At 38.3% G+C, this 23376-nt stretch overlaps 2 protein-coding genes across 5 annotated transcripts in view; both read left to right on the forward strand.

The window, feature by feature from the left end:
• Window positions 1-23376, forward strand: part of Rabgap1l (RAB GTPase activating protein 1-like) — a 598504-nt gene that overhangs the window by 444171 nt on the left and 130957 nt on the right. The window contains exon 1 of one of the 4 annotated variants that reach the window (XM_005374888.2): window positions 13034-13756. The exons of the other annotated variants lie outside the window; for them this stretch is intronic. Coding sequence (XP_005374945.1) covers window positions 13589-13756 — 168 coding nt within the window. The 5' untranslated portion in view covers window positions 13034-13588. Of the gene's footprint in view, window positions 1-13033; window positions 13757-23376 lie in introns of those variants that run through there. 4 annotated transcript variants of the gene reach the window in all.
• Window positions 16016-17212, forward strand: LOC106149962 (small nuclear ribonucleoprotein E-like). Its single transcript, XM_013520922.1, has one exon. It carries the CDS (start codon window positions 16625-16627, stop codon window positions 16859-16861), a length of 237 nt encoding a protein of 78 aa, XP_013376376.1. The 5' UTR covers window positions 16016-16624; the 3' UTR covers window positions 16862-17212.

Here is a 23376-nt window from a genome sequence, read left to right on the forward strand (position 1 = left end):
GAGTGCAGGAGATCTGTCCACAGACTGGAGACCCAGAGAACCCAGCTGAGGGCCTGGATCCCACGGCAATGTCCTGCACGAGTTCAGCTGAAGATCTAGAGCCCATGGCAATGTCCTCCATGAGTCCAACTGGAGGCCCAGAGCCCAGGACAGTGTCTCATGGAAGTCTGTATCAAGGATATGCACTGGGAAGGCCCAAAGGTCAGTAGTAGAAGGAGTGGTTAGGAAGTGGTTAGGAAGTCTGTGCCAGCAGACTGAGGGGTCTGCACTGGAGCAAGGAAGTGACACTCAATGTAAGGACCAGAGCTCCTGCAAAGAGAACCACAGTCATCCTCAGTGACAGTGAGGACCTGAGCTCCTCTGATGCTGAGAACAGCTGAGTTCATCTGAGGAAAGCCAGTGTGACAGTCTTCTTCAGGAGAATCAACATGCACCGTTTTCCTCTCTACTTCTCTTTTTATTCTATTGACAGCAATCCTCAGGGGGGCCTTCCACACCCAGCACCACACTGATTTAGTTCAGCTTGGTGTTACAAGTTGCCCATTAATTAACCCACCACAGAAGGGTTTTATTAGGCAGAAATTAAAAGGTACACCCTCAAAAGAAAGAGTGCAGGCTCTCAAGACTTATTTCCTGGAACAGGGAACATTTGTTTGTTTGTTTATTTAATGGGCAGAAACTCTTTGAAAACATAGCCTACTCCCCAGAGGGTAGTAGTCCATTCTACAAATATGGGCTCAGGTTTTTTGTGTTTTGTTGTTGTTGTTTTTTGTTTTTTAAATAGGTAACTTAAACATTCTTTGGATGCTCTCAGTCTAGTTCTTTATCTTAGGATCAGGTTTCTGCTCTTTCCTTTCTCAGATAGGCCAATTTATGTACTTTCAATATTCTGAGAAATTTTGGGTGTGATGGATCTAAGTGAGAAGAGGGCCGGGGCTGGGGCTTTAGCTCAGCGGCACAGCACCTTCCTGGCAAGCGCCAGGTCATGAGTTCGATTCCTAGTACCGGGGGGAGGGGCGGGACAAAAACAAAAACTCAAATAAATGAAAAGAGGTCCAAATTTAAATAAGGGAATGCTGATGTGGATCACCTTGGGTAACTCTGACTGAGGCCCAAAAGTTACAGTCTTCTTAAAAATACAATATTTAGTGATGATATCCATGTCTGTTTTTTACCTTTCATGTCTTTTATCCTCCCTCAGCCTTATTTCATTAAGAATTTACATTCTGCGCCAGGGATATACCTCAGTGGCACAACACCTGCCTGGCAAGCACAAGATCCTGAGTTCAGTTCTTGGTACCAAAAAAAAATAATTTGTGTTCTAACATTATTGTTTATTAGGCCCCCAAATTTAAAACACATAATTAGAAAGCTGCAAAGCTTTTTAGTATTATTTAGTATTTAGTATGAGATTCCATCATTCATTAGTATTTCCCAAGTTCCTTCTGTATATAATCATGGTGCTGAGTGCTGAGGTGAATGCAATGCCTACAGCAGGGGAAGAAAAAAAATTTTTTTCTCTAATCTTCTGGTTTTCTAGCTAGGACCCCATTTAATGAAAAGATAGATGAACAAAAGAAAAACAGAAGTTTATTATCATTTACTGTATATATCATGTATATAGCAGAGATACCCAGAGAAGACAGCAAATCTCACGGAAGTAATTTAAAATTCAGGCTTCACTACTGTGTTCAGGAGAAACACAGAGGTAAGACTATCGAGAGACCACTTATGGAGAGACAGTGGGGAAGAGGATAGTAAACAAGGTGCACGTTAAGATTTGTTACGCAAATTCAAGTCTGTACCTTCTCCGTTGATTTGTATAAATCGTTCAAATGCAAGCCTGCACTGTGAGAGGGAGCATAAATGAAAACAGAGCAAAGAGCAGAGCCACATGCCCCAAATCTAGAGATCGAGTGTGTGGATACTGCAGGAGGTAACATCTGAGAGTTGAGTCTTGACAGATTAGGAAAAGGTAAATGACTGTGAAAGCACAGTTCAAGAGAAAATGGAAACATGAACAAAGGCATGGAAGCATGCACTTGTGTGCAGCAGACTTCAAGGTACTTGAATGTTGCAAATGGTAGATATCTTCAATGTCATACTAAGGACTGATCTGAAATAAGAGATAGAAAAGAAGGAATAATTTTTTTCTTCAATTATATGTTATTGCTACATTTTAGATATATGTGATGATCGCGTTCATCATAAAGAATTTGTCCCTGTACATGATATAACTTGATTCTTTTTTCCCTATTCCTCTACCCTCCCTTCAAGCTCTCCTGTGCTCCCCATTTACAAAAGCTTTGTTTCCAATTTTTCCTTCTTTTCTTACTTTTTTTTCCCCACTTTTCCCTTATTTCCTTTCCCCCTCCCTGCTCCCTTATTGCCCTCCTGGTTTGAACATTTTCTTCCTATTTCACAATGCCTAATATACATTTTGGTCCTTAACTGCACTTCCCATTTCTCACACCAGAGAAGCAATGCAATATTTACAAATGTGTGTCCAATTTATTTCACTTAAGAGTGTGGTCTCACGATGCATCCATTTACCTACAAATGTCTCAAGTTTATCCTTCTCTATGGCAGAGTAGTACTCCATTGTATGAAAAACCATATAAGGAGGAATATTCTTGAAAAATGTTGAACTTGAGTCAACAAGATTTAATTGATGGGTTAGCTGTAGGTAGAAGTAAAAGGAGGACCTAATTGTTACTGGACTGAAGTCCATCTTCTTACCCCTCAAAAGCCAATATTTGGGATCTAAGAGTTGCTGGGAAGGAAATCAGGTTTATTGAGGTGATAGTATCCTGCAAGATGGAGGTGGGAGGATGGAACATCTCGATCGAACTTGACCTCATGGGGATAGTTAAAACATCTGCAAGTTAAATGTCATAGCAATCTACATGCTTTGTGTTAGTTGATACACAGAATTAAAGAGTAAGGATTCTTAAGAGCAACAGATTCTCGTGTTATCTGAAAGTCATTGGATATTCTGGACTCAGTTTAAAGAAAGATTCTTTAGCAGTTAACATTTTAACCATTTAGGTGTGACTTTTCTTTAGAAGTTAAAATTCTGGCCAAAGGGAAAGGAAGCAACTCTACAGAGGGCATCTCCCAAAGAACCAGCCGCTGTTACAATAGGATAGTATCCATCTCTGCTTGGGTATTTGGGTAGATGAAGTTACCACTAATTAGGACAGGAAATTCAAGAGCAGGAAGTCAGGGCTTGGGATTTAGTTCAGTGGCACAGCGCCTGCCTGGCAAGCGTGACGTCGTGAGTTCGATTCCTGGTACCGGGAAAAACAAAACAAAACAAAACAAAACAAAAGAGCAGGAAGTCTGTTGGGGACAAAATGGTAACTTTCGACATGCTGAAATAAATTGCATATATTCAGAAACGAGATGGATATAACTTGGGAGTTTTGGAGAGAGGGATGACCTAATGATTAGACTTTTGATATTAGTTAAGAAGGAAGGTGTGGATAAGATCACCCGGGTACAGATGCTGCTTTTAGAGCATAAGGTTTTGCTGTTTTCTTTCTGTTTTTGTCATTTCATCTGGCTCCAAGATATATTAGTCTCTCAGCATATTCATAATTATATGACTGTAAATCCTATTATGTGCACTAGAGTAACTTGATTACTCTGTAGGATCTAGATTATTTATCTCTACTTTATTCATTATTTTAAATAACACAAGTGAGATTTAAGACACTTCAGATGTGTAGTTATCCAAAAAGTATAACTGCACTACCACTTGGTAATTCAGAAGGAGAAAAATATCTTTCCTTCTGCCCTTCTAAGTTCTTGGCTGGGGCCTGGTAGGCAAAGACTGATTAAAAATAGGAAAATATATTGCTTCTTGGTCTAGGATCAGCTGCAGTAACAGGAGAAAAACATGCAAATTTGTGTAATATAAGGTTTACATTGTATAAATTCATAAGGAATTGCAGACACAAAGAACTGGTTAAGCTTCAATGCTCTTATACTAGATTTGATAAAAAAAATGGAGTCATGGAAAAATGTGATTAGACAGATGGTACAAAGTAAGAGTAGTAAATTTCTTGGGTAAAATTTATCAAAGCCTGTTAATTCAGATTCTCTAGAGTCCTTCGATCTTCAAAGACAATGGGGCTCCTTTTTGCCAGGTATATAAAGGATACCTCTTACATCAGTCTTACTATTTGCTTTCAGGGGATTAGGATAAAGAAACATTCTTCCTGATATTCCTCAAATTTCTTCAACATAAAATATTCATTGGTAAGATGCTATGTTTTAGGGTAGCATATCCAGAACTCCAACACAAGCCACATGCCTGTGGCAAGTCACTTAACTTCTCTAAGCTCAGGTACCTTCCACATAAAATGAACAAATTTGGTTGTTGATTAAATACAGTGGTGCAAACTAAGGGTTTAGTGTAGTTCATAGCTTGCATAAACACTGAATAAAAGTAATTATTTGCACTTTTAGTTACTTAGAATACACATCGCTCTGTTAATCTCTGTTTGGAACAAATATGAGCATGAGGTGAATGAAAGAACCGTGAAGCAGAGAAGACATGTGCACTTGGCTTATTTGTTGCTGCCATGAGAGTCAGCCTGTGGAATACTGAGTTTGACAAGTGCTAACCTCCTGAGGGAGCTGGAGGACCCGGGCATAGTGGTGCACTCCTAGAATGCCAGCGCTCTAGAAGTCTGAGTCAGGAGGATAACAAGTTCAAGCACAGCTTGGGCAATTTAGTGACTTAGTGAGTGCTTGTCTCACAATTTGTTTTAAAAAATATTTTTAAAAGGACTGAGCCTGGGAGCTGGGGATTTAGCTCAGCGGCAAAGCGCTTGCCTGGCAAGCGCAAGGTCGTGAGTTCGGTTCCCGGTACCGGAGAAAAACCCCAAAAAATAAAAAAATAAAAGGACTGAGCCTGAAGCTCAGTGCAAAGACACTGGCTTTAATTTCCAGGATTGCAGTTGATCAGTCAGTCAAACAAACAAGGGAGCAGAGGGAGAGCAGATCACCTTCAGTAAAAGCAGAGAAAAAACACTTCCAAGTCTCCCATTTTGCCTCCTCTGAAATTCTGCTGAATCCATGTGAAGCTGTAAGTGAATATTTGTAAGGGTGCAATGGGAGAGAACACACAGTCTGTTAATAACTTTATAAAGGAACATGGACTTGTCCACTTAAAAAAATGAAGATCCCCATCTTGACATACTCATTTTATAGATAGTTCACTTGCTAATACATGAGTTGACCCATATACCTCCTTCACTGAAAGTATTATTTTTCACAGTGACGGTTGTTAAACTACACCTACCATTCTATGTAACATGAAGATGCCAAAGATTACAAATGTAATAAAGAATTGAGATGGACTGTAGAAAGAAGGTAGAGGCTATCAAGGTATATAAAACACCTCATTATTTTAAGAACAATGACAAGCACACATATGCATAGAGATATTTTTAAATGCATATGTACCTTAGAGGATAAAAAAATACTGATGCTATGTATCATCATTTTCATCTGATCAGTTTTTTAAAAAACTAAGCCTCTGCTAACATATGTTTATGCCTTCTGCTCAAGCTTTAAAATAAATATGAGCTTTATATACATTGCCCAGGGAAGAGGATGAAAGAATTGAGATAACATCCATTTTCAAGCCCATGTCACAAACATGGCTTAGAAAGCAGCTTGTGTGCAGTTGTTATGGCTGAGCTGTCGAGGGTGTAGCTTCTTCAGCTGTTTGAAAAAGAGAGCACTTATCACTTTAAAACTGAGAATCAGATGTCCTTAATATAATACGTATCTGTGGAAAAGTGACTTTTTGAGGTAGGTTTGTGGATATCCCCTCTGAACTCAAATCTAAGAATCTTCGATTCTTTCATAGCAGATGGCAGGCACAGATTCTAGACCAATTCTATGCAGATAAAATGGTGACACATAGTTCTTCTAATGTGATAGTTTCTTTACGGGCTGCATTAATTGAAAGATAGCAAATTACAGTGCTGAAAATCCCTGATTCCCTGCGCACACCTGCACTTTGGGATATTGGCTTCCTGACTGTGCTTTCTACAAGTTTGTGATCCTAAGCAGTCATTTATCTGCTAGCCGCACTCTTTTCATCAATAAGATAAACATATTATTCGACAAAAGCGCCTGCCTGGCAAGCGCAAGGTTGTGAGTTCGGTTCCTGGTACCGGAGAAAAACCAAATCCAAAAAAAAAAAAAAAAAAAAAAAAACATATTATTGACATTCATATTTCCTAGAGTCTAATAAGATGCAATTAATTTATGATTCTCTTTTCAGATCCAGAGTAATTTTTTCATTCTGGGCAGCACTGTATTGAGAAATATTATGCAAATAAGTGTGTACTTGGGGCAGTAGACAGTATTGTGAACAGTCCAGAATGGTCTAGAAACCAGTTCAGAAGAGACCAGTTAGAAGCAAGGATAATTAGCTTAGACAAAAGGTTAATCCTAGCTTCAAACAGTTAATTAATGCCATCAAGAAAAAGAAGTATACTTACCTTGTGCTTTCATAAAATATAATGTTGTTTTTTTTTTTTTTTTTTGGTTTTTCTCCTGTACTGGGAACCGAACTCACGAACTTGCGCTTGCCAGGCAGGCGCTTTTGCTGCTGAGCTAAATCCCCAGCCCAAAATATAATGTTGAGGTAGCTCTTATATTATGTGGTCTAACCACAGAAGAAAAAATGGGACAGGAGAAAGTTTTTGGAGATGATGGATAAATTATAGTACTGATAGTGATAATGGTTTCATAGGTATACACTTGTGTCCAAATACGTCATTGTATACATTAAATAGCTCCAGCTTTTTGTATGCCAATTATACCTCCGAAATGTAGTTAAAACAGTTTTATATATAGCTGAGCCTCCTGACTATATGTTTCAGATTTATAGCTTACTATACATAGACCTTTTCTAACAAATATAACGGTATAGTAATAAAATAGGCAGCCTCTTGGGCTGCTGTCCTGGAGCAGTAAAGAACAAAATGACCATCTCTCAAAGTGGCTGTGGAGGAAGGTCTTGCATTCATCAGTGAGTTACATTAAGATCTGATCACAAGGATAGGTAATAAGGTATTCACGATGCTTCCATGGCTGCTCAGAATGTTACTAAGTTGTTTTGGTAGGGGAAAGTTCTCTCTTCTATTAAAAAAAAAAAAAAAGGGCTGGGGGTGTAGCTTAGCAGCACAGTGCCTTCTGGCAAGAGCAAGGTCATGAGTTTAATTCCCAGTACCAAAAAAAACTCCCAAATAACAACAATCAAAACCCTCCTCCAACATTTATGAATAAAATCTCACCGGAAATCAGAGCATTCCTTTAAAAAAAAAAAACCTGGGTATGTCTACAGTATTTTATGAGTCTTTTTTTTTTTCTTAGAAATTCTGTAGATTTGTAACCTGAACCACCTACCACAGAGTGTTGATTATGCAGTCTTGTACTGTATACTCTAATTCTTAGATGTATAAAATTTGCCTGTGATATAACTTGTAAACCCAGTCTCATCACATTCATTTTAGCCATTTCTTCAAGTAATCCCTGAATAATCTGTACAATTGGAAGCAGCATCTTAAACATCCATCTGCATCCAGAAGCACATTCAGCAGAATGAAAGAGTTGAACGGGAGAAGGAGTATAAGCTGTGCAGGATTTCACAGAGCCAAGATACCAGTACTAACTGCATCCCCTTTACCTGGCCTGTTTGTTGGATCTTAGGAACTTGTCAAAAAGAAATGGCTAGAGAATTAAGTTATGGAACTTTTACCTCTGCTTGTTGAGAATAGTGTGAGTGCTTTGCTGCTTACTATTAATGAACTCGTGTCTTAAGAATGAACAGAAAGTTGGGCATAGTGGTGCACACCTGCAATCTCAGCACTGTGGGAGACTGAGGCAGGAGGATTGCAGGTTTGAGACCAGGCTGGGCAACTTGATGTCTTAACCAGACCTTGTCTCAAAAACAAAAGAAAAAATTAAAAAAGGAAAAGGGCTGCAGATGTAGCTCTTCGTGGAGACCTTGAATTCAATCTCCAGTACTGGAGGAAAAAAATAAATAGTCTCCAGGGTTGTCTCTTACCAATGTGTCTTAGTTTCTGTCTCCTTCCTGGGACACAATGTCTGACCTCCACACCTTAAAAGGAGGAAAGGTTTATTTGGCTCTACACTTTGCAGAGGTTTCAGTCCATAGTCAGCTGACTCCAAGGCAGCATGGCAGAAAAGTGCCTTCATGGAACGGCAAGCGGGAAGCAGAGAGAAATAAAGGAAGAAAGGAGGAAAATAGACTCTCCCAGGCCATGCCCCTGGTGACCTGCTTCTTCCAAACAGGCTTCACAGTTAGCTATAAACTCACTGGTGAACTAATGCACTGATGAGGATCATGCCTGCATGGTCCAGTCACCTCCCCAAAGCCTGCTGATGAGCACATGAGGCTTTGAGGGGACAACCAGCTATGAACCATAACCCAGTATTTGGCTCTCTATTATTAATATATCCCAAGTCTTTTTCATCTTTCTAAACCCTAGTCCAGATGAACACAGACACTTTGTATAGTTTGTCCTCTTTCACACTACTTCCTGATAAGAATGAAGAAACCTGCTAGTTATTGAGTACCCCCCATCAGCTGGGCACTATGAGGGGTTCCCTTATACCCACAACGTATTAAATTTTCAGAGCATCTGGCTGAATAGGTAATGTTGCCATTTTACAGAGGCTAAGAGAGTATTTAAGTAATTTACCCCATGTCATAAGGCTAGTAATTGTAGTTAAAAATGGTGTAGTAAGCAATACCCTGTTTTGCTCTTAGGGATATATTTACTTAAGCCTCTCTTGTTTGCATCTACTGTGGATGACAAAAACATTCCTACATCTGAGCACAGTGTCTTTCTCTTTTTATAGTGTCTATCACACCTGGCTTTGTCTTTGGATACCTCCTTTAACTTAGGCTTTTGCAGATTGGGAAGTGTTTCTTTTTCTATCTTTGTAACCACTGAAGTAATCACTCCAAATTTTTTTTCTGTGTTCTTAACTATAGGTCTGTAAATTAAGTCAAATATGATTTCCGTTTTACAGTGGAAATCTATTTACGTCCTGTACATGTCTGGCAATCATGACATGGTGGAGTGCCTTGGAAAAGCACTCTAGAGTGCAAGACCATAATTACGATTGCACCACCACCCGCCTACTTCCAGCACTCCAGAGAATGACCCTTCCAGTCACTAGACAGTGACTTTGGGACCATTGCTGACCCTCTTTTTTTGTTCCCTTTTGCTTGGTTTGAAGGAGTTCAGAGTATACCACCCCAAAATGTAGCTCTCTAGCATAAGGACAGTTTTTAGCAATATATTTCAGTGCTGGGGATCAAACTCAGGGCCTTGGACATACAAGGCAAGCAGTCTACCATTGAGCTATATCTCCAGCCCATAATAAAGAGGCAGCTGAGAAAAACCAGACACAGGAAATGCTGTCTGTCTGAAAGCAGAACATTAAATGCTCCCTGTGAAGCGCTCCTTATCCTGCTTACCATACCAGGAAGGGGTTTTGCAGCCGCATCAGTGAAGAGGAGATGGCACTGAGAGTTTGCATGTAGAGTCAACAGAAACACGCCTTACTAACTGGGCCCAGTACTCCCTAGTTTCTCCATATATTTGGCTACCTACAGTTTGTCACCCCCAAAGCTCAAAGTTCTTTTCTTTTGTCTTATGTCTTCCCTGCAAAATGATTGCTTTTTTCTAACATGCTGCATAAGCCGAAGTTCTAACATCCTTTGAGTTACTCATTCCTGAGTTCTTCCTGTGCATTTGCACACTGCACGTGTGGAACTCCTGTTGGATTTTCTCATGTCAGCCTGTCTTTGATCAGACTTGTTTGTAGGACCCCGGGCAGATAACCTGGGAGGATAAGAGGAAAAGGTTTTCTCTTTCTGTATGTGATTTATCTGTGTTTTTCATATTATCTTTAAGTTGCTGTTGAGCTTACTTTTCTGTTACATTTCTGAACTACTTTTTAACTGCAAATTTTTTTGAAAAATTTTCTGAGAGTTATTGCAGAAGCTCATCAAAAATAAATTATTTGGACCTTGGGAGAAAGAAGAAGAAATACTGAGATGAGGGTAGCTCTCACAGGGCCTCAGAAATTCCTAGAATCCATTCATTCATTTTACTCAGTGATGTTCCATAGGAGTAATTTTGCCTGATATTGATCAACATCCTGTTCTGAAACTCTACCTAAAAAAAGGACCCATACTGAAAAATTATGGAAACTTGGAAAGCACAAATGATGTATTTTTTGAGCAGCATCGTGGTGAAGAGTTTGAGGAAAGTGTTAGACTATCTATTGTAGTACTATTATAGATAGCTAAGTTAGATACAAATATTATAGCCAGTTAGACAGGGCTAGACCCTCAAGGGAGTCAGTGCAGATGACCAGAACATATTACCGCCGTGGCTGGCGGCACACCTGTTGAAGGTCAGCCCTTAAGATAAAGACAAACTTTATCTTGGACTAGGCCTGATGCTTCCCCAAGGGATAGGTAATAAATTGATGATTACACTATAATTGGTATCACCTGGTCCAAGAAAGTCTAGATAGACATCAGTCACCCAGGTGGGTGACCAGGACTTCTTGATCGATCCCTTCCTTAAAAGGTCCTGTTCTTTCCATGTACACTTGGCATGTAACCTGCTTCCCCATTGGAATGATATTACCTAAGTAGCTGTATTTGTAATCTTACTGGTTGATCATACATAGCTTTGACTCACATGTACCCACCTCATGCTTTTGTACCCATCTCGTGATTTTGCTCTATAAAACTTCCTCTTGAAGTGGGGTCCACAGCAACCCACTTTTAGGGCCTCTCCTGTCTCTCAGGAGCTATCTCTCAATAAATGTTTACTACTCTTAACCTCTCGTGTTCCTCAGAATTCATTCTTTGATCTTGGGGAACATGAATTACATGTATCTGACATCTAGCAGGTTGGGTTATATTATTTCCCCTATATCAGTACCTTTCACATATCATCTGTAAAAATGTACCTAAATATTTTAAACATGCTTTTCTCATTAACATGTCATTTTATTATTATATTTAATACCCAGTCCATGTAGTTTTGATTTCTTTTAAGAGTGTCAAAACCATACCATAGAGTTCTAAAAATGTTTTTATTTTTACTTTTTACCAAAAACCTTTCAGGCAAGAAATTAATTGTTTCTGGCTCTAAGAAAAAAAAATAACTTTCTGCAACTATTTTTTGAGTACAGACATCTTCCCTACTCTTTAAAAAGTAGATTAGAAAAAATTCTGTAAACTGAGGAGTCACTGAGGGCTTTCTTTGCAATGGTCCCTTGTCCCAAATGGTGCCTTGTTCTAAAGTGAAGTGTTTATGGCAGGGCTTTTCACTCTCACTAGCAGTAGCAGTCTTCTCAAATAGAATCTAAAGCAGACCAACAGTATGTAAACAAGGTAGAAATGGAACTGTTTTGGGTGTGTGTGTGTGTGCGTGCATGCATGTGTGAGTAGAATATGAAAGGCCCCAAACCTCTTCCCTCAACTTTGAGTTTCCTACTTCATTGAAAAGTGCCCCTACCCTAGGTAGCCTATCAAAGGCTTTTCTCAAAAACTTTAGGGATGTGGAAGTTATATAATTATATAATATTCAAATCCCTTTTTAAATCTTACAGTAAAAAATTTACTTTATAAAGTTTTTAAGAAATAGATTTTGAAAGAAATAATACACTTGACAGCAATACATAAATATCCTACTTAAGATATTTTGTTAACTCATACTTTAAATTTTTTTTGAAAGTTTTATTTTCGTGAGATTTTGGAAAAATGTCTTTCCTATTTCTTTCTCTTTAATCCTAGTTTCATAATTAACCTATTTCTTTCATGAGAAATGTCAATAAGTATTTTCCTATTTGGTTATTTGCAGATTTGTAGTTTTTACTTGTCAGAGACTAAGACTCAAGTAAAATTGCTCTGGCCTTTAGCCAAATTAATCTTTATACCATGCTAAAACTTGTATGAAGATATTAATCTGGTGTTTATGAGACCAACTAAAGAACTGCAGAAGCAAAATGCTGAACATGGATTGATTGTTGGGTAAAGTTAAGAGCCTGTCCCTAAAAGTGATCTTGTCTTTTTGCCTTTGTTTGGTTACAGTTGATACTTACACCAAAGAAATTACTATGACACTTTAACACATGAAGGCTGTAAAATTTTAAACTATAGAGAATTCTAAATGTTACCCACATTACTAGGTAGGGATTAATTTTATTAGAGATTATCAAGACAGTATTTTAGAAAACTGTTAACAAGTTTTGTGATATAAGAGGGTTAGTTTTGCTTTGAGAATCTCAACTTTAGTAATTTCTTAAATATATAGTTGATACTGTAGGCTTTTATATTTTATCAAAGTGTGTGTTGATTAAAAAAAATCTTACTTTTAGTTGTGGGCAGCCATCCCAGAGTGCTGAAATGCTTCTGTATATCCTGGCAAAAAGTTATCATTATTGCATAAACACTTCAACCTGAAAGTGTGTCACTTCCTGGATGCCCAATCCTAGCTCTTCTGTTCATACTCTATCATTTTACACTCTGTGTAGAGATTTGAGTAATCTGACAGGGATTGGAGCTTCCCACCTTAAATATAGAAAATTAGATCAGACTTTATCTGGTTTCCTTGTTAGAAAGCAAGAGTGAACAGGGTCAGACTTTTAGATGGCTGTCTGTCTGATTTTTCTATGAGCATCACATATTGAAGAAGCTAGTTCATCTGTCTGTGGGTTTAAGATTCAACAGCATGAGCTGTCACGCTAACACTGATTGAAGGTGGTCTAGGAGGGGGAAGTGCTTCTATCCAACAGCTCACTATTGGCTTCTTATTACAGCATTCTCCCCGGAGACACACTCTGCATGCTCATTCACCTACCTCCTCCGCTTCCCTCCCCTTCCTTTCTTACCCCTTCATTACTGATTCACAGCAAGAGGCAGCGCAGTAGCAGTAGCAGCAGGAGCGGCAGCAGCAGCAACAGCAGCAGCAGAAACAGCAGCAGCGCTGCTTGTCACGAATCACGGATTGCAATGAGCTCATCCTTTTCTCCTTGCAGCTTCACAACTGCCCTGGCTTCCTGGCTACTGCTGCCGCTGTCTGCTCATACACAGACACACACACACACACACACACACACACACTCACAGCGCGATAGACACGCTCTCGCACGCACACACACTCTACATGTTAGAACCTTATAAGCAGCTACTTCATTTTTCCACATGTATCTGAACCCTGCTGCATCGCTCTTGGCCATTTTCTTGCATTTGATTGCTTTTGCTATTTTTTATTTAGATCAGCATTTGATTTCATTTTTATTTTTCAGTCTACTTTGGGGCTCTTGCACAGTGGATAATTTAGCCAAAATGTCTTTCTCTTGGCGATGTTAGCTGGCAATTGCCACCACACACTATCCTGTGCATCCTCCTGGGGAGATATAAGCCTGGCTTCCCTGCCACCGCAGTCCTTATATTGTGGATAAAAGATCCAGCTTCCTCATTCTGGATACCTACTTACTGCTCATGGAAGAAGGGGTGCCCTGCCCAGCCCCAGCTGCTAAGCTCACACCTCCTGTCAAAAAGTCCCAGGACATGCACGACGAGAGGAGCAAGCTGGTGAATGAGTATGCCTGCCGAGTGCTGGAACTTCTGGGGATGGGGCATCGCCTGTTTGTGCCTCGGCTTCTGGCGGTGAGACTGTTTTTCATTGAACTTCATTTATAGAGAATCTGCTACCCTCTGTGAGAATGTGTCCCTGGAGGAGGCTTGTGATCTGTTTTCCTTTCCGTCTCCCCTTTCTATCAAGAAGGAAGGGCTCAGTGGCCGCTGCTGTGCGGCTCCCTTGGAGCCTGGTCCATGCCACTCCTTAATTGGCTAGAAGAAATCATGGCTCTTTTCTCAGAGACCAGGGTCATATTAGTGGCATTATCTCTGTGGCAGGGAAGAAAAGGAAAACAATATTTTTTTTCTTCTGGCCAGCTAAGCTCAGCAGTAAAACAGAATATCCAAGTGCTTGATGTAGACATTCTGTTATTTACGTCTCCAAAGGGTTAAATTTTACAACAGACATAGCCACATGCCTAGACTATGTGGGGCTTGCTTTCTAACATCTCCTTTTGATTGCCAGTTATTTTCAATCCTTTTGTTTGCCAAAGATTTTTATTTTTGGTAGGGAATTTTACTACCTATACATCCTCAGATGGGAAATTGTGGTTTTCTCTCCTGAAATGATTGAACTGTGTATCTGTAAAACAGCTTAAAGCACCTGGGTCTGTGCTGTGAGTCTGGGAAATCTGACTTGCTTGTTATTTGATTTCCTGAACAAGGGAAAAATCAACCTCCTTCATTTCCTACCAAGGGTTAAAATTAAATACCCACAATCACTGTTGCAGGGCTTCTCTTCAGTGGTTTGATAACTATACCTAGCAACTATTTTGCAATATAATTGGTCTGCAGTACTCCTGTACCATTATTTGGTAATTGAGCAAGCAATATTTGGCTTTGTTATATAGAATGGTGTTGAATACCTTTCCAGACCATTTCCCCATTATGGTTATCTCAGAGTCAAGTCTTTTTCAATGAAATATTTACTTGATTGAATTTAACTCTTTTTCTCTCATATATCTTCCTCTGGTAAAGTTCATCTATGTTTGTACTTATATTTGGATCTATGAATTTAGTCTTTATATATGTATTTACATGTTAATATAATCTCTTCTGAGTACTCATAACAGACATATTGGGTAGTCAGCAACAAAAGGAATTTTCCACCCTAAAGAAGTATATTTATCACTGTAAGACAGAGTTAGATGCAACGGCCAGCATGCAATTATAGGGAGGTTATCTGAGAAATACAGTTCCTTTCCATTTAAGTAATAAAAAGAGCTCAGTGCATATGTTGTAATGCCTAGGTGAAATCATTGCTTCTCTGAATCAACGTTTGTTTATTAATAAAGGAGAAAAATGAAGAGTCATGATTTACTAGAAAGGAGGTTTTTTTAAAAGGAAATCATGAGGAAGTTGTACACTTTGATATCTAAAATACATTTCAACACATTCTCTTCATCTTTGAGCAACCAGGTTAAGTGTAATACATTTCTGCCTCTTAAAGACCACGAAACTTTGGGACTCAGGCCTTGTTCTGGTAACTTTCCAATCATCTGCCTCCCCTAAGGTATTTACATTTTGAATGTTTTGAAGGAAAACATTAATTTAATAATATCTAAGAGTATCCCACATCTAAATCTTCATTTGAGAGGAACTTAGACTCTAATTAAAAATAATCAATCACCAATAAAACCTACAGGGAGTTGAGTTCACAAGCTTGAGACTTTTGGAATGTCAGGTATGTCTGTGTATTCAGTGTGTACAAGTCAGATTGCCAAATTAGGTATCTGAAGTGGTGCGTCCCTCAGGTTGTTGTGCACGCTGTCAGAGCCTAGGTAATAGTGCCATTTACATTGCATGCGAAAAGCATATGCCGAGTTGTCCATGAGACCATTTGGAAACCTCTGACCTTGTTATACACCGTTACACTTCAAAGATTATTCGTACAACCAGTATACTCTAAATTTTGGCCAATCACTTACTTGACTTTTAATTAGCAAAATGGCTGTGAACTGGGATTTGTTATCCAATGAGTAACTGCTCAAAGTTTAGCAAGTGTAGCATGGGAAGTACAGTTGTTCAGCTTTGTATTATTGAACTGGCTAATGATGGGGGATCGATGGCTAATCTGCGCAAGGTGGTCCTAAGAGGAATTCTGCTACATGTAGTATTGCCATCATTCCCTTTCCAGCCAAGAGTACAAGCATTGAAGTTTAAGACCTGCCTCTGTGTCCTTTTAGTTGTGTTTTCAGCATGAATGCATGTGGGTTAAACAAATGTAAATACCTTATTTTACTTTAATAATCTCAGTAAGTTTTTCATGGTAGAAAAGGTAATTTTTTTTTTAAATCAAGGAAATGACAGTTCATCGAGGGAGTATTCTAAATCTGGGCTTTGGTTATTATTCTTTGATTCACAGAGATACCATGAAACTATTAGATCACTAGGCTTGTAAAACTTACTGAAAAGAGGCCACTGGATGTACATTTGGAATTTTTGCTGATTCTTCTTAAAAAGTATATTCAATAATGAACAATTTCTCTAGCAAATCAGATACCAACTTCTTTGTTTTTTGTATTACCACAAGGCATCAATCAATTCCACGTGCCAGCTCATCAAACACACATTTCTTTAGTGAAATTAAAACACCAAAGTAAGAAATACAAACATCTTAGATATCAGCTAATTCGGTTCCCGGTACCGGAGAAAAACCAAAACAAAAAAAAAAAAAAAAAAAGATATCAGCTAAGTAATGTTTTCTTCTGAAGAAAATCATTTGCTTTCAAGTGATTCTCAGACCTCCAAAAATATTTTCTGAGTAAATAGAAATTCTGTTTGACCCTATAGAAAGAAAGAAAAAGCCATTTGGCAGAGGTAGCCTCGTAGTCGATTTGGTCTTTGTCAGAGTCCGCCATAGCATACAGGGGCCAGGACCAGAAAGTGCAGAAAGTGATGGTGCAGCCCATCAACCTCATCTTCAGATACTTGCAGAATAGATCCTGGGTTCAAGTGTGGCTCTATGAGCAAGTGAATATACGGATAGAGGGCTGTATTGCTGGTTTTGATGAGTACATGAACCTTGTGTTAGATGAGGCAGAAGAAATTCGTTCTAAAATAAAGTCAAGAAAACAACTGGGTTCGATCATGCTGAAAGGAAATATTTCTCTGCTACAAAGTATCTCCAACTAGAAATGATCAGTGAATTAAGACAGCAGTGAAGTGAGGTGGTGACTATGGCAATTATGATAATATTTTTAAAAGGCAGCTGATTAAGTGGTTTCCCCTGGGAGTATTTGTAAAATATTTGTTCATATTGTTTTGACTAACCTTATGTTTTTACTAGAGGCCAATAGATGTAGGGTTGTTTTTATTTAAGAAAAGAGAAAGCCGTTTGGGATGAAATAGTGACAGTGAGAAAGGCAACCACACTTAGATCTTTTTTTTTCCACACTTAGATCCTTCCCCCCTAAATAATCCTCTTAAAGAATCAAACCTAGATTTTAAAATCAAAAAAATCAAACCTAGATTTTTACTTATTAGTGACCCTTAAGAAAAGATTTATCTTCCAAGAGTAATGCGAAGTTTGGAATAGAAGCATCTGAAGCTAACACTCAGATATTAGAACTATTCCCACCTACCCTACTTCTTTAAAAAAAAAGTCACATTAAGATGTGATACTCTTGCACTGAATATTTCAGTGGGAAAACACATTCAAAATGGTATCAGCAGTGGCACATGGACAGAGTGCATATTTGGTAAGGGTGTAAAATTTGGATAAAGAAGAAAAGCTTTTACTCTATTCATGTTCAAAATCTCTTCTTTCCCCTCTAGAATTTTTCTTTTTGCCAATATAACATGCTAAATTATTATCAGATAATTACATATTAAAATTAGTGTTGGGTATAGTTTCAATACTGATACATTAGGTACTTTCCCCAGTAGGTGCAAAGAACTTAGAGGCCAAGGATGGTTGAGAAATCTATATCTATCTATCTATCTATCTATCTATCTATCTATCTATCTGTCTGTCTATCTATCTATCTATCTATCTGTCTGTCTGTCTGTCTAGAATAGCAGATGCTCTAGCTGCACCTTTAGTAGCCATGGTTTTTATCTTTTTCCCTTCCCCTTTTCTTCCCCTTCCTTTCCCTTCCTTTCTCTTCTGTTTTGGTATTGGGAATTGAACCCAGGACCTTTGCACTGAACTACATTCCCAGCTCTTTTTATTTTATTTTGAGGTAGGATCTCACTAAGTTACTAAATTGAGACAGTGCTCAAACTTGTGATTCTCTGGCCTCAGCTTCCCAAAGTGCTGGCATTACGGGGGTCTGTCAATGCACTTGGCGTTAGGGCTGTAATTTTTAAACAAAATTTATTTGATTCCCCTCCCAAAGAGGGGAGTGCTGGGATTATGGGCATATATCACCAGGCCCAGTTTCATTTTGATCAAATTTTTCATGCTGTTAAATTGCATCCTAATTTTTAAAAAATTTGTGGACTTTCTTAAAATATTAATTTTAAGCAGGGGTAAAATAATGGGACAAAGTATGTCTCCCACTTTAACACATGTAGCTAAGAGCTTTAAGGATTGATCACTGAAGAGAAATCATAACTTTCAAAAAAAGTTAAAACTCCAATCAGAGGTTGTTGTGTATATTTCTGATGCCCTCAAAATCCAAAAATCAATTTTTATATAAAAATAAGTCCTAAATCTACTCCCTAATTTGGATTATACACATTTTAGCTTTTTGATACTTTTGAAGTAGGGCATTTACAAACTTTTGGAGCACATTACTGTTATGTCTATTGTGTGCCAGGCAATTTGCTTAATTGATTTTACGGAAGCAAGTGCAACGGATGCTTACAGTAACATCTTACTCACGTTTTCCCCCTCGATGTTTCTTCCTGCTTACTTGAAAGGAAGTAGAAGTCCTATTTAAATGTTTTTAACTGCAGGAAGTTTTCTATATAATTTTGCTCAAATGAAGGAATAAGTAGTATCATCTTTCATGAAGTAATTGGTAAACATATTTCAGATAATTTAAAAGAATTTGTCAGTTTGGCTGACAAAAGATGATGTCAGTACAACTACTAATTTTCAGTAGTTCGCCTTGATTCTTACTTAAAAGATGGTAGGGCTTTTTATTTCACAACGGAAGAAAAAAATGACTTTGTTTATTAAAATATCCCCCATTTCCTGGGCATGGTAGCACACACCTGTAAACCCAGCACTTGGAAAGCTGAGGCAGGAGGATCACTGCAAGTTCAAGGCCAACCTGAACTACACAGTGAGACTCTGTCTCAAAAAACACATATATATTCCTAGTTCTTGTCTACATTATCTTTTTTTTTTTTTTTTACTTTTTTTTTTTTACATTATCTTTTGGCTAACACTACATAGTAAATAATGTCATAAAGTGTGTTTTTGTTTTTTATTTTTTCCCTTGGCATTATTCTGAAGACATTATAGAAAAGCTCTTAAGAATTTCCAAGTTAGGGCTGGGAATTTAGCTCAGCAGCAAAGCACCTGCCTGGCAAGTGCAAGGTCATGAGTTCGGTTCCCAGTACCGGAGAAAAACCAAAAAAAAAAAAAAAAAGAAGAATTTCCAAATTGAAGGATAGCATTTTTAGATCAAATCAATTCTAGCCTTGTGGGATTCTGTGTGGTGAGCACAGATGCATAATGATAATCTAGAGGCCAGCAACAATCTTCTGGGTATTTGGTTTGATTCTTGAAATGTTAGTGTGCCTTTTAAGAGTATGTTTTTAAAACTTGGGTCTTATCATCACCAAATGATACGTTATGCTTCTGTTTATAGTCAGAAGGTTGATATCCATAAGAATTATAAATTTGATTGTAACCATCAATCTATCATTTTCACAGCCAACTTTTTCTTTCTTTTTTTTTTTTTTTTTGGTACTGGGAATTGAACTCTTTGCTTGCTAGGCAGGTGCTGTACCACTGAGTTGCATCCCCGGCTCCCGCCAACTCTTAATAATTACTATGCACGAGAACTGAGTGGAGCCTTATTTTATTTTCATAGAAGGCACTGTTACTTATGTTTTAGACTAATAATATTACATTAATGCTTGGCATTTATGTGCCATATATATTTAACAAATGTGTTTATCATGATGCAAATTTCGTTGAATGTATGGAGGATGTGTGAGTGAGGATGGGGGAAAAGACAATTGCTGTGACAAAGTTAATTGAATTTTTCTCTGGACATTAAGACCTTATGTTAAACTTTAAAAAATATTTTCCTGTTTTGGTTTCCATGAATATGTAATCAGGTAAAACGTATGAAATGTCCATGCAAACATATATGCACATAGGAATTATGACTAAATAACAAAGTGTTCTTTGAGAGAAAAATTCAGGGGCTAAGGTGTAGCTCAGGGGGAGAGCATGTACCTGTTAGCATGAGTGAGGAGCTGTGACCTGAATTCCCAGCACCAAACAAACAGAACCACCTTACTTTCTAATAAATTCTCAGTGAGCCACCCAGATCTTTGAAGAGCAAGAAGTGAATCACCTTCGATTGTAGAGGAAAAGCCTCTTAGATACAGTTGTCAGAAAATGGAAAGTTATCCGTGTAAGCTTATAATCTGCTTATGACATTAGAAAGGCGTTGAGTGATACTTAATGACCATGAAAGTCTCGTAAGGCAGGAAATGGAAGGAGAAGCCTATCTGCATCAAAGTGGGATCGCAGGTTGTCTTCTAGAGTTTTGGTAAGCAAGGTTTTTTTTTATGTGTTTAATAGTGGCATTAGTTTTCATTCACAGTGAAATCATGAAATTAGCTGTATTGCAGTCCATAAGAAGAATAGAAATTCTTATAACTTAGACGGGCTTCTTTATGGAATTAAAAATGTCAGTGAGCCCCAAAATAGTGGTGCCCACCTATAATCCCAACACTCAGGAGACTGATTGATGCAGGAAGATCACTATGAGTTTGAGGCCAGGCCCAGGTACATGAGTTCAAGGGCAGCCTGGAATACATAGCAAGACCCTGTCTCAAAAAAAAATCAGTGAAAACAGAGTACTATTTTTAACCACTAAAATAATCAGTATTCACTGGGTGTGATGGAGCATGCTCATAATGGCAGCTACTTAGAAGGCAGAGACAAGAGGGTCACTAATTCAGAGCTAGCATGGCAACTTAGAGAGACCATAATAAAAAGGCTGGGGATGTGACTCAGTGGTAGAGTGCTTGCCTACAATGTGCAAGGCTGTGGGTTCAATCCCCAGTAGTGCAGTCAGTCAATCAATATCAGTATCTGAGCGTATTTGAGCAAGTGCCATCAAGGCCTTTGAGTGGTCAGAAAACAGAAATACTGTTTCACTGTGAACTGTAAGCATCTCACTTGAGTTTTCCAAACCATTAGAGAGCTTATTATCAGAACAATATTACATGTATATAGTGTGTTTATACAAATGGTAGCTGGATGCCTTCCCCCTAATGGAGCAGTTGAAATTTCACTTAGACAGATCTTTTCAATTATTTCTGCTAACTCCCTTTTCCAGCAAAGTCTACAATGGGTAGCATGCTAAAGGTTTTCTCTAGCACTTATTGCTATCACAGCAGGACATCAGAGTATTTCTAAGGGAAGAAATAAATCTGAGATGTACTGAATTTATTTTGTGTTGTTTTGTTCCTTACTGCCTCTGTTAGCCTGGTTTTACTTTCTAACTATTAATCTGGTGACCTAAAGGTGAGCCAATCTAGACCCTTGTTAAACTGTCCAATATCAACATAACTTTTTTATTTTTTACATGTTTCTGTTTAAAGGGCAGGAAAGAAGGGAGGGCAGATGAATAGGTATAGAAAAAGAAAGATAAAAGTAGATCTCATTCATTTATTCTGTAACAGATTTTTTTTTAAGGTACGGGGTGTTGAACCTAGGGCCTCCCATATGCTAGGCAAGCACTCTTCCACTGGGATATATCCTCAATCCTCATTCTTTGACAGATTTTAATTAAATGCCTCCTGTATTCTTAGCATTGTTCTTGATGCTACGGTGAACAAGATACAGCAGTGAACAAGACAGGTGAGGGGGAAAGGAGAGAAACTTCTGTAGGAGCTAGAAAAGGGGAACAGATATAAAACTAGAAAGTAACTTGGTAGCCATGGCTTAGGGAGAGAATTTAAGTACTTAGAGGCCTCGCTCAGATCTTACTTTTGAGCTAAAATCCGTATTATACAAAGTTTCTATCCTTGTGAAGATCTGGGAGAACTATATCCCAGGCTGAAGAAACTTCCAGAGCAATAGCCTTCAGCTAGGAGTGAACTTGGTATGGACAGAAACCACAGAAAGCAGGCTTGTGCCTGGAGCTGGAGAACAAGCAGGGAGGAGCGGCTCAGAATAAGGCTGGAGGGGAGGCCAGCACCCTCAGGGCAAGAAAGGTGGGGTGCACCCTGGGAAGGATTTTGGATTTTATTCTGAGCACACTGGAGACCTTGGAGGTTACATTGAAAAGTGATGTGCTCTGAAAGCGTTTAATCTGGCAGTAAGGACAGCAGATCCATAGGACCAAGAGTGGAAACAGGAAGACCAGTTAGGTGATTGAAGTGGCTCAATCAGAGAGGTAACTGGCTTGGACCAGCATGTGATATCAAGAACCTAGGCCCTGCTGTAAGTAGACATTTTTTTTTTACTTCCTGTATGATTTTTTAATGTAGTCTTTAGGGTTAATCAGCTTTACCTTTAAATTCAAATAAAGTAATATTTGAACTAGCATATAGTTCTATTATTTCTAGGGACCATTTTTTAAAATTACTAAAGTGTTGGACAATTAAGAACTGACTGTAAAAAAAAAAAAAAAAAAAAAAAAAAAAACGGGGGCTGGGGATTTAGCTCAGTGGCAAAGCGCCTGCCTGGCAAGCGCAAGGTCGTGAGTTCGGTTCCCGGTACCGGAGAAAAACCAAAAAACAAACAAACAAAAAAAAAAAGAACTGACTGTAAAACATCTGGTTTCTTTTTTGGCTTATTTCTGTGTACTCATTCTGTCTAAATTTATGATATGTATCCAGGTGTTTGCCAAAGGTTGTATATAGCTGTTTTTTCTTTTTCTTTTTCTTTTTTCTTTGTCTTTTTTTGAAGCAAGGTCTCAGTATGCTGTTCAGGCTGGCCTTGAGCTCACTTTGTAGCCCAGGCTGGTGTCGAACTCGCACAGATCCTCCTGCCTCAGCCTCCCAAGTGCTGGGATTGCAGGTGTGCGCCACCATGCCCGGCTATAGTTGTTTATTAGGATATTTATTATCTTATTACAAAAACACTGCTGCAGAAAATACAACAAAATATAAAGAAAAAATAGCATGTGATCTCACTATCCAGATAAACATTTTGTTTCTTTTCAGTCTTTTTAGTGCACAGATATTTATTTCCAAGTGGTTGCTGTTTTTTAAAGAAATAAATTTTTCCAAACAGTAGTTTTTATACAAGTCAGTAGTTAAGTGGTTTGTTTCACTTATTTTTTCAAAGCATTCTTTAAAGTGTTGGATCAATTCCTTATTTTCATTTCAGCATCTGCTACCATTGGTTGATAAGCCGACTTGCCATGAGGTGTTTATTACATAACTCTCTGATTGCCTTGTCTGTGTTTTTAGCCAGATTTATAACAGTGTCCTTAAAATGTTCATCAAGGTGAATTCAGATTAGTCTGAGAGTTCAATTTTTTTTTTTTTTTTTTTTTTTTTTT

Source organism: Chinchilla lanigera, unplaced genomic scaffold (genome assembly GCF_000276665.1).
Source record: "Chinchilla lanigera isolate Chin_1 unplaced genomic scaffold, ChiLan1.0 scaffold00005, whole genome shotgun sequence".
Taxonomy (NCBI): Eukaryota; Metazoa; Chordata; class Mammalia; order Rodentia; family Chinchillidae; genus Chinchilla; species Chinchilla lanigera.